The sequence below is a fragment of the Camellia sinensis genome, chromosome 4, assembly GCF_055761805.1.
Source record: "Camellia sinensis isolate YWXY chromosome 4, ASM5576180v1, whole genome shotgun sequence".
NCBI lineage: Eukaryota > Viridiplantae > Streptophyta > Magnoliopsida > Ericales > Theaceae > Camellia > Camellia sinensis.
Window position 1 is genome coordinate 31,592,318 of NC_138964.1, and position 18,598 is coordinate 31,610,915.

Here is an 18,598-nt window from a genome sequence, read left to right on the forward strand (position 1 = left end):
GTTACAGGGGAATATGTGTCAAAATAGTCTAGACCTTCCTTTTGTCTGTAACCTTTAACTACAAGTCTCGCTTTATACTTGTCAATTGAACCATCTGCTTTCATTTTTCTCTTGAATATCCATTTATATCCAAGAGGTTTAGAACCTGGTGGAAGATCCACCAATTCCCAAGTATGATTTTGCATAATGGATTCAATTTTATTATTAACAACCTCTTTCCACAAAGGTGCTTCAGGACCTGTCATTGCTGTCTTAAAGCTTTGAGGTTCATTTTCTAATAGGTATGTCAGAAAATCTGGACCAAAGGATTTTGATGTTCTCGCTCTCTTACTTCGTCTTGGTTTATCATCAGTTAAATCCTGTTGGTCGAGACTATTACTAGTCTCTTGTGTTTGATTGTCATTAGTCTCTTGACTTTGTGTACAATCATAAGTTCTTTTCTGTGAACTTAATTCATGTCCTTTCTTGTAAGGAAAGACATGTTCAAAAAACACAGCATTCCTTGACTCTATAATAGTGTTCACATTTATATCAGGTATTTATGATTTATAAGTCAGAAACCGATATGCACTACTATTCTGAGCATAACCAATAAACACACAGTCTACTATTTTTGGTCCAATCTTACTCTTTTTAGGAACAGGAACTTCAACTTTTGCCAAACACCCCCACACTTTTAAGTATTTGTAGGAAGGCGGTCGACCTTTCCACGATTTATAAGGAGTGCTGTTGGTTTTCTTGTGGGATATTCTATTAAGAACATAATTAGCAGACAATATTGCTTCCCCCCATAAGTTCTGTGGTAAACCTGAACTTAGTAACATGACATTCATCATTTCTTTGAGGGTTCTATTCTTCCTTTTAGCAATTCCATTTTGCTGTGGAGAATAAGGGGCTGTAGTTTGGTGAATAATGCCATGTTGTGCACAAAATTCATCTAATGGTGCATCATATTCACCACCCCTATTACTTCTGATATAAATCAATGAATTTTAAAACAAATTCAAGAAAAAACCAAAATAATTATGACTACTCAAGTCAGAATTAATGTTTTGACAAAATTATATCCTCATAAAAATTTTTGCCTAAGAATCAAACAATTCAAAAACCCATTTGATTGTATACATTCTTGCAACTCAATAACAAATAAATGTCACTGTCATAAAAATATTTGTGACAGAAGAAAATTAAATTATCTCATACAATACAAGAGATACACCCCCATATTAATTAAAAGGTTCATGGTTTAACAAATTCTACTACGTAAGTAAAATAATTATTAATGACATCTCATGTCACATAATTCAAAATAAACTAAAAATCAACGTAAAAGATTTCTTAAATTACTTTCCAATTAAACGGACCGATATAATTACATACATCTTCATGTTTAAATTTCTCTGGTGTTTAAACACCCATTCAAAATTGATTAGAAATATTCAAATTAACCTGCTTATGTCCAAAGTCGACATAACAATTTATCATTCCAAATCACTTGAAATTATTGTTAAGAAATAACTTGAGTTGATATCATACATGCATATCAAACGCATCAACTAAAAATAATAAATTAACAAAATAAATAAATCATGTATGATCCCATCACTTGTATCATGAAATAAAAGGATTCTCAACTCATAAATAAAATCCAACGCATTTAAACTTTAAATTTCAAAATGACAAAACATACCTTCATTTAATAAGTTTGATTTGTACATAAATAAACAAATTAAATATGCATTAAAATGTTCTTCTGAATATGTATATATTTTCTGACTCAAGTGCAGAAACAATTCAAGACTATGAATCCACATTGTAATAAAAATAAAAATAGTTTGTAAAACTAATATTTTTACTTTAGAAACAAAATCTTCCATGTATACTCACGATGAACTATGATAAAGTCAAAAGAATTACCACCTTTTCACAAAGGGTTCAAAAAATAAGTGGTCTACCAAACGAAACCATAAGTCACTTATAAAATTAACAGATTGTGACCGAGTCACAAAGTTACATGATTGATTAACAAAATTAATTTTCTAGTTACTAAAACCAGAAAATAAATTACAATACAAAATAATTTTATTTTTCTTGTTACTAAAACTAGTAAAATAAAATATCGAAATAATATCTGATTACAAAAATCAGAAAACCAAACCACAAATTAATTTTCTAGTTACTTAAACCAGAAAATAAATTATAACACAAAATCATTTTAGTTTTCTTGTCACTAAAACTAGAAAATACTGTAATTTTATTTTCCTTGTTACTGAAACTAGAAAATAAAACACCACAAAACTATCTGATTACAAAAATCAGAACAAACACAAAATAATTTTCTAGTTACTAAAACCAGAAAATAAATTATAACAACAAAATAATTTTATTTTCCTTGTTACTAAAACTAGAAAAATAAAATATCACAATAATTTTCTGTAATACCAAATAATATTCTGCAATTGTTAATGACACCAGTATATTACTACTAGTTGTCAAAGAAAAGAGACAGTATATTACTACTATCTGTCAAATAGCATAAATCACTATTTGTTTTTCCAACCAGAATATTACTTTGAAAAAAACAGAGAATTAAATACAATGAAGATACCAAAAAGGAATCTGTCTTAAGATTGTTGGACAATCTTCACTGTATTTAAATAGATTAAATTCTGTTGTGTACAAAACAACAACAAGAATATAAAGAAATAAAGAAAAGGAGAGAATTTGCTTGATTACAAAAATCAAACTCGAAATAATAAATAAATAAATAAATAACAGATTTTATTTTGTTACAAAAACAAAATTTAAATCTGATTTTAATAAATAAGAACAACACTGAAAATAAATTAAATAACTTACTTGATTTAATTTCTTCGAATTATTTTCTGATCAAGTCCAGTGTTTGACACTGTGTCCTTAAGACAGATTCGTCCTCTCCACGGTGCTATCAGAATTTGGACGTCTATCTCCCAGGATGAAATGATCTACCACAAACAATAGCAGCAGAATTTGGACGTCTATCTCCCAGGATGAAATGATCTACCACAAACAATAGCAGCACTACAAATTGTTTGCCTTACGAACACACTAAGTGTTTACACTCTTTCTTTTAGAAATAAAATGAAGAATAGAATATGCAGAGGTGAAATACGAAATTTCTGAATTTTTTTTTTAATAACATCAAATGAGGGGGCCCAGCCCGCCCGACCGGACGGCGGCGGCGCGGCGTGTGGTGATTTTTGGGTCCAATGGGTCTAGTCCATTTTGCCCATAACCTCTCCCTCTAAAACACTTGGGTACCCCTTGGGGCACACCCCAAGTATCTCACCCAAGCCTTATAAACCCTTTCAAAACTTCCCACCAAATCAATGTGGGACAAGCCAATTTACAACCTTAAGGAATTTCCACCAAAACTCCATTTCCATGGAGCACACTTTGGCTTCAATTTCCCATTCACTCGGTAATGGTTTTGAGCAACCAAATATACCACGTGAATCACAATGCGGCATAGAACGCGTTACCACTTTGACCCGAGTAAATCGACACTCGAGGCCCACCTAAAAAATAGACCAAACTTGAGAAAAAATTCTGGTTTTACCCAGAATTTTTCTACCATTTCCAACATTAACTTCATAATGACGTGTTCACACCAAATGTGATACTTTAAATATTAGCATCGACTGTAAGAATAGTCCATTTTATAAAAACAATATTTATTGTTGAATTTCATTGCCAGTTCGATGATACACGTCAATTAAAAGGTGTGTGTGTACCATATACTCTGGTTATGCTTATGTCGCATTGTCATTCTGGATTGGAATTTATGCGCGCATACACACACACAACAATTTTGTAAATCATTTGCCATAATGTGCCTGTTTGGCAGAAATTATTTACAGCTTATTTTAGCTTTCAGCTTAATTTAAGCTATTTTGATGTGTTTGGTTTAGCTTATAGCTTATAGCTTATAGCTTTGTGGAAGTCAGAAATCAGCTTATTCTTTGAGTGGGGCAGGAGATGCTTTAAGAATAAGCTGGAAATCAGCTTAAGCTGAAAGTTATAAGCTATAAGCTGTTTAGGCATAAGCTATAAGCACTTTCCCACAGCTCTACCAAATAGGGCTAATATATTGTCTAACATTTTCATCGTTTTGGTTGATTAGGTATTGGCATTCTATCAGTCCCATATGCACTCTCATCAGGAGGCTGGTTAAGCTTAATCCTCCTCCTCTTAATTGCTGCTTCGGCATGCTTCACTGCGCTTCTAATCCGACGTTGCATGGATTCAGACCCATCAATCACAAGCTACCCTGACATAGCTGCCATTGCCTTTGGTAGAAAAGGAAGAATCACAGCTTCAATTTTCATCTGTTTAGAGCTCTACCTTGTGGCCACAGGCCTTCTAATACTAGAAGGTGACAATTTACACAAGTTGGCCCCAAACTTTGCCTTAAAGTTTGGAGGTCTCAAATTAGATGGGAAGCATTCATTTGTTATTATTGCAGGGGTTATGATCTTACTGATTTGGGTGTTTTATCGTATATTTCATTTGGGGGAGTGATGTGTTCTCTTATTATTATTGTGTGTGTTTTCTGCGTTGGCACGACAAAAGGGGTTGGATTTCATGGAAAAGGAAGCCTTGTGAATTTGAAAGGAATACCCACTGCGCTTAGTTTGTATACATTTTGCTATGGTGCTCATGCCATGTTCCCTACTATATATAGTTCAATGAGAAAGAAAAGCCAGTTTTCCAAGGTATGTTTGGAAACTTAGTTAGACTCATTTTGGTACTTGATGTCACAGTTACTGGAAGTTTCCTCCTTATGCACCTTTAAGCGAAATATCTCTACGTAATTCTGCTGCTACTGTTATTGCGTGTTGTTGATTCGAAATAGTTACAAACAATAAAAAGTGCACAAAAATGAAGACTATAGTCAATATTCAAATTTGGTATGGTGTGGGCTACACCCAAAATAAGTCTCAGATGCACATTTCATTTTTCTATCTATTTCTTATGGGTTCATAGTGTTGCTGTTGTTAATTTTATTGTAACTAGATCAAATATTAGAACTTTTTTTATATGTATAGGTATGGAGCAAACTTAATGTTAGAACCCGCCATAGATATGACTAATTATTACACTTCATTGCTTCTGATTGCAGGTCCTATTTCTAAGTTTTATCATTTGCACCATCACGTATGTGTCCATGGCCATATTGGGTTATCTAATATATGGTCAGACTGTTCAGTCTCAGGTAACATTGAACTTGCCTCAAGAAAAGCTCAGCTCAAAAGTAGCAATATACACCATATTGGCCGGCCCAATTGCCAAATACTCTTTGACCATAACGCCAGTTGCCACTGCCATAGAAAACTGCTTGCCAGCAAACTATCAACATAATAAGCCTATTGGTATGCTAATCAGATTGGTTTTACTGATAAGCACGGTGATTTTGGCTGTGTTATTTCCCTCTTTCGAGTCTGTAACGTCCCTCAGTGGAGCATTTCTCATTGTTTCTGTTTCCTTCTTGCTCCCATGCCTTTTTTACTTAAAAATATTTGGGGTCTATAGAAACTTGGGGTATGAGCTAGTTGGTATTGTGGGAATAATATTTATGGCAGTCTTAGTTGGAATTGTGGGGACTTATTCATCTATTGCTCAAACTGTCAAGCATGCTTAGAACCACTTTGTGTATTACACTATTTATTTTTTTATTTATAATTTTCTTTTGTAATATTTTAGTAGTACATATAATGAAACAATCCCTTGCCAATACTATTGAAAATCTTGTTTGTTACTCAACTTCAAATGAAACTTTGAGTTGGTGTTGAATACTATTGTATTGCTATCCGAAAAGTGTTCACCTTTTTTTTTTTAATTTTTTTTTTTGTCGATACATTTGTTCTTGTTTGGTTCATTGTGAAGTGCAGTTTGTTTGTTTGTTTGTTTTATTATTTTTTTTTCACTTGACATTTGCTCTAGAGTTTCAGATATTGTAGTGCCCATTTTTACCTGCCTAACTTGATTTACAGTGTTAAATTCAATTAGTTTACCCGTTAAACCCCTTGTTTATGTTTCACCAGTGATTAGATGTGCTGAAATTTTCACAAACAGGAATATCTCCCGAATCACTCTTTAATAAACTGTTTCACCATAAGTAACTTCCATAGCTTTATTGTTTCTTCAGTTTCCTGTTTCCTTCACATCTTTGGTTTGGTCTATGCTTAGCAAACCGAAATTCGTAAGCTTTAGATTTTTTAATGCATTTGGACTAAAGCTCGTGAGCTTAATGTAATACTAACCTGCACAACGAAAGCCTGAAGTTATTATAACAAAGCTGTACGTATGTTCCTCATTCCTCATCGTCAGATTTAGCTACTATCCGTATTTTGCCATTACAACTTGATCGTATTTGGTTATGTTCTGTTTTATTGTTGTTAATACGTCATTTAGTGGACGTTTTGATTGCTACACAACTTGTATCATTTGACAGTTCATAAATAAAAAATAAGACCTGTAATGAATTAGTATCATACTCTTTCTTGTCCAAACAATTGTTTATTATTGTTAAATGTTTATAAGATCAGCTAGTAAGCTCTATTTGGGAGGCTCTTGGAAGTTTCTGAATTCAATGATTTCAGAGCATGGAATCATCTTTAGGCAGCTTAGCTGGTTTCCTTTAGTCCTTTCTATTGTCACATGGCTCATAATGCACTAAACAGAGTACATTTTTTGAGTTGCTTGGTCATAGTTTTGTTTCGTTCATACTTCTAGTCAAGGTTTTAAATATCAGCCAACACATCGTATCAGTTTTTTGATCTCCAAATACTGATACATAATCTTATCAAGGTTTCTTTGGTTACTGATCTCCGAATAACGTTGCTGAATAGTTTTCAGCCTTAATGCTGTGTTTGGTTGGGGGATTTGGAAAGAGAAAGGAAAAAAGCGTGTGAAACTCAGTAAAATGTAGGTATATTTTATTTACATTTCACCTACCTTTTTCATTTTCCTTTCCAAATTCTTTCTCAAATCTCTCAACCAAACACAACATAAGTGTTTTAACCCTAGCCCATTTCCTTTAGGCATGTTTGTTTGGGTGGACATGAACTTGGGATTGGACTAATAGTCCAATAAAATTATTAATCCGATGTTTGGTTAAACAATTAAAGTACGGATTAATTATTTTAAACTTGACTATTAGTTAAGATAGGATACATAATCCAACGAATTCGTAGTCTTAGGACTATTAGTCATGAGAATGCTAATCCAGTCCGCCCAAACAAACATGGCCTTACATCTTTGGTTTCCTCTCTCTATTAACAAACTGAAATTTGAAATTCTGAAAATTATAACTGTCTTTATTTCAGTAAAGCTTGGAAACAGAATCTTATCTCTGATTTGTGTGGCAAATGTCTGAAATTGGCCAATTGACAGAAGAACCCGTGATTTTAGTAGTGAGTCAAATTAACTTTGATCATATTATGTCAAAAAATAAGTTAATTAAAAAAAAAAAAAAAACCTTGAGAAATACATGGCGATAAAAAATTATGGTCGCGCCAAACAAAGTACAATTTCTGCCAGGGAGATCTTGTTTTGTTCCTAACTCAAAACAATAAAAGGAAACAAAAACAAAAACAAAATCTGAAATCTTGATCTGCCGCATTTCACCTTTGAGTGAAATTGTAGACATTTTATTGATCCATCTGATTTTCCATCAACTTCTGTTGATTTTATCAGACAAAAGTGGTTCCTCCAAATTAATTTGATCCACAATGATTTTCACGGTTGTTTGATCATTTTGTGGCTTTGGATCTGCTTCCACGTGGAATTCTTCAAGATCTTTGGCTTTGCCCCATAGCACAGTATACAATCCAATAACCACAGCAACAGCTCCTACCAAGCTATATTAATAGAACCAAAATCAATTTTGTAACTTTCGTTAGAAAAAAATAAGATTAATTACACCAATGCCCCTCAATTATTAGCTAATATCACTTTGTCCTTCCTCATTTATGACACTTTTACCCCTCCAGACCACATCTAAGAGGAATGTATTTATATGTTTTTCACAGTTGAGAAGGTTCAATATGTACAAGTTCATAGATCATGAGTGTAAAGTAATATTGCTTAATAATTAAATGGGTGTTGTTGTAATGAACCTACAAAAATAATCATAGAAGACATTGAGATAGTATTATTACCTTCCACTATAGATCTCTTCATGTAGAAATATAGAAGCAAAGATAGTGACTATAACTGTGGATAGAGGGTTGAACATTGCAGAGAAGAGTGGACCTCTATGTGAAATGCACCAGGCTTGGCCAAAGAAGGAGATTGCTGATGATATTCCCTGTTTTTGTAACTTCAATTTGTTAGTCTAATAATTGAATAAACTATTGAATAATTTTTTAAAAAAGGCTGTCACAGTAATAAGATTGCTTCATTGTGAACTGGGCATGTGATTTTAATCATTGGAATTTCGATACTAATACACCTTGGTATATTGGTGGGAATGAAAAATACGTATATTAAGTGGTTTCTGGTATGTACAAGTTTCTAGTTGATTCACAGGTAATACGCCAATTCAACCATTATACAATTTTATTTTTATTTATTTATATTTTTTTTGCTAATGATGTTCTTAAAAAATTTACTACCACAACATCTGATTCCCGATAGGTATTGCTCGATATTTTAATGACTCACACCGATACTTCTATTTAATGTTGTCTAGTAGTCATGGGCTTGAAACAAAAAAAATAGTCTCTCCACATGTGAGGGGAAGATTTCATACGTCTCTATCCCCTTTCAGACTCTATAGTGTTAAGAGTCGCACTGTCTTTCCTCTTCCCCCTTCTTCTCCATCCACTATTTATTTATTTACTTATTATAATTTGGAAAAAAACATATACATAGACTAAGTAAGTATTTGTAACTTCTATTTGTGTGTATAATAGGATATTTAAATTGATAAATTAATTGATAATTTGAAAAGAACTCATATATAGACAGAACAACTACTTACTGTAAAGAAACAACATGAAAGTTGAAGATTTGACTGCAAATTCCAAGCTTGAAGGTCTCTGTCGAAGAACAAGGCAACTGCTGCGGATTGTAACATTGCTATGAAACACATCCATGCCGTTAAAGATAAGTGGTCTGGATAGCATCTTGACAGTGGGACCTGTTGGAAATTGTTGAATTCTTTTATTATGATCACAATTATCACTACTAGACTAAGAAAAAAACAAAGAGAAGAAAACACATTTTTATGTCAAAGTATTTGCGGCGGTGTGTAATGTCGCCACAATAAGCTCATTATTTGAGATGCAAAAAATTATTTGTAGCGACTTTTGTGATGGTGTTTGCAATCTCAAAGAAATTTTTAAAATTTTGAGTTTTTTTATTCTCGTATTTTGTTATTTGTAGTGATTTTTTTAAAAATATTTTAGTCATTTTATTTAAATATAAATTTTTAGATGCACTTAATCTAAATTTGCTTAAAAAGTAAAATAATTGTAAAGAAATCTTAAAAATAAAAAAAAAAAATCGATAAATACAAAAAAGCATTAAAAAAATGTACTATTTTTATATGTATATATTTTTTGTATTTAGTGAACTTTCTTTTTTAAAAAGTTTGTACTTTTATATGTATTTAGATTAAGTGAATTTAAAAAATAAAAAATTAGTTAAAATATTAAAAATATTCCCTAAAAAATAAAAAATACGAATTCAAAACATAAAAATAATTTTTGAAAACTCTAAATCAAAGAAAGCGAAGAATTTTTTTGCGACAAAAAAATAATCCTATCAACATTTTGCTGTGGCTAAAACTAGAATTTGCTGTCGCAAAAAATTAGCCAGGGAAACTTTTATGTCACAAAAACATTTTGCAACCCCAGGAATTTCAATTCCCCATTTACCGGTGTCATGTTGTGGCAAAATTAAAATTTCTGACATGTAGCCAACGGGTAATTATTTAGTAATTCTAAAATACAAACATGTGTATTTTGTTAGTGTATGATTAGCTTTAGCATGCTAGTGTATGATTATGTCTGTTAGTATAGCTTTAGCTTTATATCATGTTAGTGTATAGCTTTAGCTTTATATTTTATAATGTACAATGCATCACACTGTCAGTGGGCATCAAATGCTCAAATTCTCTCTATAAAAGAGAGTGCATTCCCCTTGTAAGAATACTCAATATAACATTCAATACATCAATCATAATACATACAATTTATTCTCTCTCTATCAATTTATCTTACATGGTATCAGAGCTAAGTTAACAACCTAATCATTCTGCTTCACCGGCGGGCGGCAGCCTCGCCTTGGCCGCACGCCGGACCTCTACCCATACCTTCACTCCGCTGCCACAAATTATTCTTCTTGCTCTTGATCTTGTTGTTGCTGCGCTACAGTAGTTTCTAACAAATTTCATGGCAGAACTTCACCTTCAAGATCAGAAATTCCTTTTAAGCTAAAGCACAATACACATGGTCTGTTACCTTAACGCGGCTGACATTAGCTCAGCACCGACCTTTGAATCACGCACATGAAGCAGGTCATGAGGCACACGCCCATCTACAAAAAATCTCAAACTCTGTAACAAGGCTACCAACAATATAGGACCGGAAACTACCTGTTCTCCACCTCCATTCACAGCGGTGTCGTCACCGGATTCCTATCTACACCGGCGAGCCACTAGCGACGGTGATCAAGATGGCTCTACCCAGAAATGGTGATGGTTCCAACATCACGAAACCCAGTCTGCCAGGGCTGTAAAGAACCATCCCACCACTCCAAGACCGCCGGAGACCTGGAAAGCTACTAGCGAAGACTTTGTGCCCATACAGGGGAAGATGCCAATGGAGCATATGTTGCTGTGCGTAGCAATGGCAGACACGTGGCATTCTCTCTCTCTCCTCTATGTTGTCGTCTCCATGAGAGATGACAGTTTCTTCAATGACAGACACGGGGCATTCTCTCTCCTCTCTCCTCTCTCGGTTACTGTACCGCTGCTTGCTCACAGCCCGTGGCCTCCAGGCGCCGTCGTTGGAGGTCAATCTCCGGCCATACCTCCTGTGGTGTCCGCTCCGCCGGTTTCAGTCTCACTCCCCTTCAGCCATGGGAGGCCTGATCAAACCATGCCCTCATCAACTCTCTCTCTCGGTCACCATGCATGACCACAGAGCAACACACAATTTCACATCTCTCTCTCAATTTCTTTTACCCTCTCCTGACATCAACCCAAGGAGACCCACGGCTCTCTCTCACTCTCGACATCCACCTCTCTCTCTATCTCTCATAGAGCTTCATACACTTCACCCCAACACACACACATGGATTATTATAAGCTCTCTTGGTCAAGCTTCCATCCCACTCTGTTGGGCACATGGCCACCGCTGCTGAATCTGCTTCATCATCATCCACCTCTTGAAGCAAAGCTTTTTCATAACTCGAGTTCACCTTTGCAGCTTTTGAACATCGATTCCCAAGAGCAACAGCCAGTCTTTGTCTGGTCAAAGGCCCAGCCCAAACCTCACGGCAATCGTTTGTTTCTGCAACATGCACTTTCCTATCTCCTATCCTCCTTCCTTTTCTTTTTTTTTTAATCACACCGCCCAACCTTTCTTTTCATTATTCTAACTTCTAATTTCTTTAATCACACCCATCCACCACCCAAACTTTATTTTTTATTATAAAGCTTAATTGGTGCTCTCAATTCGCCCTGTTCCCCACTCCCTCCTTTATTATTTTTATTCATCATTATATATTCATCATCACCATCCCCAATTTTTTTTTTATTTTGATTCCCTTCCTTGCAAAAAAAAAAAAAAAAAAAACCCTTCACAACCATCTCGGTTTTCATTCTCCAAACTTATCATTTTTTTCATGACGGGATCAACCCCGATCACAATTTTACAGAAACAACAAAAAAAAAAAAAAAAAAAAAAACACAAACAAAAACAAAAACCAAACACAAACACACCAAAAAAAAAAAACAAAACAAAACAAAAATACAAACAAACCACCACATCCACAGGTGGGATTTTTCTTCTCTACTCTGCAGCCGTTCTCTTCTTCTTGCCTCCGTCCTGAGCGGTCCTTGACAGTGCTGCCTCCGTGTTTTCCACGCCGCCGAGCACGTTCACTCCCCCATACTCCTCCACTGCAGCATATGGCGGACCTCCAAATCGGAACATCACGGTGGCCTTCCGCTTCAGCTCCTTGTTTTCCGCCTTTAGCACACTTATCTCTGCTCGCGCATCCTTATACATGCGTTGGAGCAGAGCCAGCTGGGAGTTTAACTGCTGCACCTCATTTGTCCTACTCTGAAGCCCGTGCGACAGGTTTGTGACCGCAGTCATGGTCTCCACGCATGACTTCAATGTATATTGATTGGCCTCAATATTTGTTTGTGCTGCCATTCTTTGCTCCACAGACCGCATAGGAAAGGTCAGCGGAGCAAACTCAGGGGCACTTGGTTGAGGTTCACGGGCAACCGCACCGGTTATCTCTCTTGTGGACTCGTTGAGGTCGGGAAAGAGAATGAGCAGACCACGGGAAGAAGAGGCCATGTTCTGGGTAGCTGAACGGGAAGACGAGGCCATTTTCTGGGCAACCGAGTGTTACAGAGTGTTACAGCGTTTCTCTCTCCGCAAACGTAGATTTTTTTTTTCAGAAGTTTTTCTTCGCAAGTTGTTTGTCTTCGCCTCAGCCTCAGCCTCCGTCTTATAGCCAAGGCAGACACGCGCATCATGCGCCGCTCGACGCTCGACGACAAACTGGGTACGCCTTTTGATGGCACACCTTTTTATGGATTGGGCACGCCTTTTGATGGCACGCCTTTTGAAAGATTGGGCACACCTTTTGAGGGCACGACTTTTGAGGGCTCGATATCTATATCCATGTATATCTTTTGGGCAGCCTATATACACACTCACACAGTGTCTTCTACACCGGTCAGCTTTATCAATCCATTTGTTTCAACCTCAAATAGGTTTCTATCTTCACACCTATTTGAGTTTGAGGGGGAGGGGGTTATACACAGTATCATGTATAAGTCGCTCATGGCGCACTCCCTAAGTCGCCCCCTTGGTGCACCACCACAATCTTTTACATCGGTCCGGCATGACCCCATAAACTGTCCCGACATTGATTCCGGTCAGCTTCTACAACGGTCCGGCATGACCCCATAAACTGTCCCGACATTGATTCCGGTCAGCTTTTACATCGGTCCGACATGACCCCATAAACTGTCCCGACATTGATTCCGGTCAGCTTCTACATCGGTCCGGCATGACCCCGTAAACTGTCCCGACATTGATTCCGGTCAGCTTCTACATCGGTCCGGCATGACCTCGTAAACTGTCCAGACCTTATCTTCTCCAACGGTCTGACACGACCCCACAGTGTCTTCAACAACGATCTAACACGACCATACAGTGTCTCCTATCCTATTTTTTTTTTTTTTTTATTTTCCTGTTTTGTTACTCTCTCCAAACTCAAGTTGGCTAGTACCTATCCTTCTTGAGTTTGAGGGAGGCTGTTAGTGTATGATTAGCTTTAGCATGCTAGTGTATGATTATGTCTGTTAGTATAGCTTTAGCTTTATATCATGTTAGTGTATAGCTTTAGCTTTATATTTTATAATGTACAATGCATCACACTATCAGTGGGCATCAAATGCTCAAATTCTCTCTATAAAAGAGAGTGCATTCCCCTTGTAAGAATACTCAATATAACATTCAATACATCAATCATAATACATACAATTTATTCTCTCCCTATCAATTTATCTTACATATTCCATGGTATTGTGACTGGTGAAAAATGTGGATAGGTGGGGTATTGTGTTGGGAGATTGGGGAATATGAAGAGAGATATTGAATGATGATTGGATAAGGAGTATGGACATGTGGTACTCCGGAAAAAATAAAATAAGAAATTCAGCAGTGTAAATATATGAAATTCAAGAGCATTTTGAGAGTAGAGTACCTGCAAAATAAGCCAAACTGACCAGCAGCAACAGCCAGCAAAGAGAAATAGACAACCCAGCAACCAATCATCACCTCCTTCTGAGGCGAAAAGAGACTTTGATGGTAGGAATTGTGTGTTTAGTAGCTTTGGTCCTCTCAGAAATGCCATGGACACAGCTCCACTTACACACAAGACTGTTCCTATGATCTTCGCCATACTTCTTACGCTTCGCATATCTACCTTTTCCAATCTGATTGGTTCAAACGTCAGGAAAACATAAAAAGAAAAATTATAGGAACAATCGAAGTAATTTATTGAAATTTTATGTTTTTGTTGCAAGAATTTTGACCTTTATTACTGTTTTGGACGCGGCAAAATATAAAAAGAAAAAGCTATTACAAACATGAGGCAACGTTTTTTTGAATGGTGTGAGACAAATTCATAAAGTGCTATTTTGAGAAGTTGGTAAGAAAGTTAATTTTTTAATTTTTTTATATTAAAAAAACTTATTTGTTGTGATTTTTTTAACTAAAAAAATTAAAAAATTAAAAAATAAACATTTTACTATGTACCCAAACCACCTCATAATAATGACATACCAAATTTATGAATAAAAACTTACAAATTTATTTCACACAAATGGGTCACCCCACATGGGGATTTGTTCCCACAGTGTAAACAAAACGCACTCTTCATTAATTTTATACTTTTTGTGTGACCACTCCATGAGTTTAACCAATAAAGGGATTACGAATCTAGAGATCTAAAACCAAAACAAACATGGGGTGGGGTCATTGTTCATCATCTACAGTCCATTTCAAACTGTGATGCAGGAAAACAAACGGACCCATACTGAAATGATGCTTCCCCTTCATTTATAGAAATGGCTTCCTTCCACACTACTACCCTCCATATATTTTCATACTTTATATTGTAAGTTCTGGATTCGTCCCACAATAATGATTTGAATCGTTCATTTATTAAATATTGTAGCAAAGATTGTCTGCGCAAAAAATTAATTTTATCAAACATTACTAAACACATGAACAAATTATATTTTATTTTTAAAAATGAACTGCAACTATGAGCTTGAACATCAATCATACTTTTATAATACAAAATGTGATTTGTTCATTTATTTATCGATATTCAATGAAATTATGTTTAAAGAATGAACGATTTAAATTATCATTGTGATGGGGCCAACAAAATGAAGTGTGAAGAGATATATAGAAAACAAAAATGCTTGGGTCCCTTTTTTTGGGGACCCCCATAATCCTCTTTGGATCTCAATTATTGATGCATGTGTGAGATTCAATACAAACATCAATGGTTGAGATTCAAAGAGAATTGTAGAGATTTAAAAAAAAAAAAAAATCTCAATCATTGTTATTTAGAGAATAAGATGATTGATTCCCTTCATTTATTGCGTAATCTGATCATGTGAGGAAGGTGTTGGCACAATCAGGGTGAAAATGAAAATGAATTCAATTTTCATTATTATCAATTGCCATAAATTAATTATTTAATGGGATTCACAATGAGACTCATTTTGATTCAAGTTATTTATATTATAAAAATTTTCGAGCAGATCATACTACTAAAAATTAATTTGATCATATTTCAACAGTTACTTAATTGGATCTCATTTGTTTAAAAAAATAAAAAATGACACACTATTTTCAAAATTATATTGTCTGTTAATTATTTTTCTAAAAAAATGTCATTTGATTAATTTTTTTCTAATATCCAATCAACTTAATTTCTGATATGAATAACGTACTTAACAAGCCATACAAGAACAACCGTTCGAACTGCCAAAATGGACTCAAAATAGCCGCACAGTGAGCTGAGTTGGATCGTCCAATTGAAATCCGAATTTATTTTATTTTATTTTATTTTATTTTCATCTAAACACAAAGTAATGAATACCACACGTATTTATAATGTGGGTCACACCACTTATGTGTCTAGTGGTAAAATAATTAGTATAAAAAATTTATATATTTATATATAGGACAATTACAATGATAGTTCTTATATTTTGATCATTATGTTATTTTAATCTCTATAATTTTAATTAGCTCGATTTTGATTTTAAATTTATGATTTTATCTCAATTTAATTAAATTAGTTACAACTTTTAGCATTTTTTTTATGACAAATATGCACACAAATATCACGTATCATATTTCAAGGGCAAAACTATAAATCTATTGTCTTATAGTAAATTAAATTCAACTAATTTAGTGATAATTTTCTTTAATAAATAGTAACAATTTAGACTAGAATGACATAAAATTAAAAATTAAAAATTAAAATTAAACTAATTAAAAATATATAAAACAAAATAATACAATAAATAAAATATAAAAATTACTGTTATAATTTGTCTTTATATATATAAAAAATATTTATGTTGTGTTTGGTTAGGGGATTTGGAGAGAGATTTGGAAAGGGAAAGAGAAAAGGTGTGTGAAACTATGTGAAATGTAAGTATATTTTTTTCACATTACACCTACCTTTTCCATTTCTCTTTCCAAATCCCTTCTCAAATCAGTATAAATATCTAAAGCGTTAGTTTTATTGTGGAATTACCCAGTGATTGATGCGATTACGAAGGTGACGGCGGGGACTAGATTACCCAATGCACTTCCCATGGACGACGTGGCAAGGTATAGACCCTCAGAAAATATATTCTGATAGATTGTTACACTGTTTTTTTTTAAAAAAAATGACAACGTAAATAAATAATTAAGAAACCTTTATCATCCACAACAAAAAAAACCTAACATAAAATTCAGAAGGAAGTTTTACCCAATAAGAGTGGTGAAAAATATCCACCAGAAGCTCCTCCATTCCAAACATTTGCTATTCCTCTTCTTCCTGCAAGTTGCAACAGTAGCACAAATATACATGATCAAAGAAGTCTACCCTTTCAGTTAAAAAAAGAAGTCTACTCTTTGCACAGATATCAAACATGAGTAATATTATACTATACACTCTTAAAAGAGTGTAGCCTCTGTCTGAGAAATATGTTGGTTTTTTAATTTTTTGATTTTTTAATTATTTTTGCTTGAGTTAAAAAGTTTGATTTGGAAAGAATTTTTTGACTTTTTAATTTTTTTAATTTTTTTTTGTGAGAGAAAAGTGTAATGATTATGGGTTAAATGTAATGTTCTGTTTGTTGATGCTAAAATAGCCTATTTTATCTTTTGTGACTATTTTAGTCACAAACTAACTTGCCAAACAACACCACAAGGTGGATAATTTAGAAATGAGAGTTTTAAATGTGGATAATTATGTATCATATCATTTGTTATGTAATGGTATTTTAAATTTCCGATATGGTTATTAATTAATATATCGATCAATATTATTTGATATAAGATCATATTATTAATATCATGCATTTCTAATATTTTGGGCAAATTACAAACACCTCCTCAAGGTTTGGTAAAAATACATATTTCTCCCTAAGGTTTGAGAAATTACATCCCGCCCCCTGAGGTTTATATTTCCATAACAAATTATCCCATGAGGTTTTTATTTTCATACATATTCCCCCTTAATTTGTTATGTAAATTTGACCTTCAGGGTGCAATTTATAATTTCTCAAACCTCAGGAGGAAATCTGTATTTTTATCAAACCTTGAGGGGGTGTTTGTAATTTGCCCTAATATTTTTATTTAAAAATTTGTTAAAAATATAGAAATCAAATACAAAATTAGAAACATAAAATATATTGATGGATGAGATTTCAAAGAGTGTGCTCGCTCCACTGACCAATCTTCAAAAATCCTGTTCATACATCCATGTTTTTTCTCTGTTTTGTTTTTGTATTTTTAGACTTACACTTTGGATAATGAATTTGAATTGGGACTTAGAAAAAGGTAAGGGAAGTGGAGAAAAAATTTAATTTATATTTCATTTATAATAATCTCACTTTCTTCCATTTTTTTATTTTTTATTTTTATTTTTGAATTTCTATTTAAATTTATGATCCAAACACAATATCTTGAAAATTTTATAAAAACTGTGAAACATTTTCTATTTATGATGCATGAGAGAGAAAGAGAGAGAGAGAGGGAGAGAGAGAGAGAACCAACCTTGTGAAATAAGCTATTGGAGCAATGACTAGGGTAGCTATGGCTTGCCTATAGGCCACAAAAACCCTAGGGCTCATTCCTTGCAAAAGAGCAGCTCTGGTTGTTAAAGAAACCCCTGCATACACAACCTGCAGCCCAAACATAACCATTGCAGGCTTGTAATCATGCAAGTCACCCATTTTTTTCTTGCCAAAAACTTTGTGACCAATGTGACCATATAAGCATTACTATCACTCATATATATATAAGCTACCTTCCAATACTCACACACGACACTGCAGAGCCTAAGTTTTTATGTTAGATACAGACAGACAAACAAACAAAGCTATGAGTTGTAACGAAAGTGATGAATGTGTCTCTCTATAAGAGCATCTCCAACCACATCCTCTTTTTAAGAGGATGAAAATAATATTTTTTATTTAAAAAGTAAATATAAAAGAGGTCACTATTCATTCAAACTCCAACCACAAACCTTCATTTTCTTCATTCAAACTCCAATCAAAAAG

General features: G+C 34.1%; 1 protein-coding gene across 2 annotated transcripts; it reads right to left on the bottom strand.

Moving 5' to 3' along the window:
* Positions 1-7,520: 7,520 nt before the first annotated feature.
* Positions 7,521-18,358, bottom strand: LOC114257271 (WAT1-related protein At4g30420). 2 transcript variants are annotated; one of them, XM_082924565.1, is made up of 7 exons: positions 18,093-18,354; positions 16,801-16,869; positions 16,582-16,698; positions 14,002-14,233; positions 9,026-9,184; positions 8,202-8,350; positions 7,521-7,901 (listed from the first exon to the last, which is right to left on the bottom strand). In XM_082924565.1, the coding sequence occupies exons 1-7, from the start codon at positions 18,269-18,271 to the stop codon at positions 7,715-7,717; spliced, it is 1,092 nt and encodes a 363-aa protein (XP_082780691.1). In that variant the 5' UTR covers positions 18,272-18,354; the 3' UTR covers positions 7,521-7,714. The 2 variants fall into 2 exon arrangements, with proteins under 2 accessions (XP_082780691.1, XP_082780692.1); XM_082924566.1 differs by lacking the exon at positions 16,582-16,698 and having other exon boundaries at positions 18,093-18,358.
* Positions 18,359-18,598: the final 240 nt, after the last annotated feature.

What these genes read in the sequence shown, in the direction of transcription:
- LOC114257271 (XM_082924565.1), bottom strand. Translation starts at nt 18,271, where the DNA reads ATGGGTGACTTGCATGATTACAAGCCTGCAATGGTTATGTTTGGGCTG. An exon ending in CCAATAGCTTATTTCACAAG is followed by an intron (nt 16,870 to 18,092) that starts GTTGGTTCTCTC and finishes TGCAACTTGCAG; the next exon opens with GAAGAAGAGGAATAGCAAAT. An exon ending in TTTTTCACCACTCTTATTGG is followed by an intron (nt 16,699 to 16,800) that starts GTAAAACTTCCT and finishes AAAAAAAAACAG; the next exon opens with TGTAACAATCTATCAGAATA.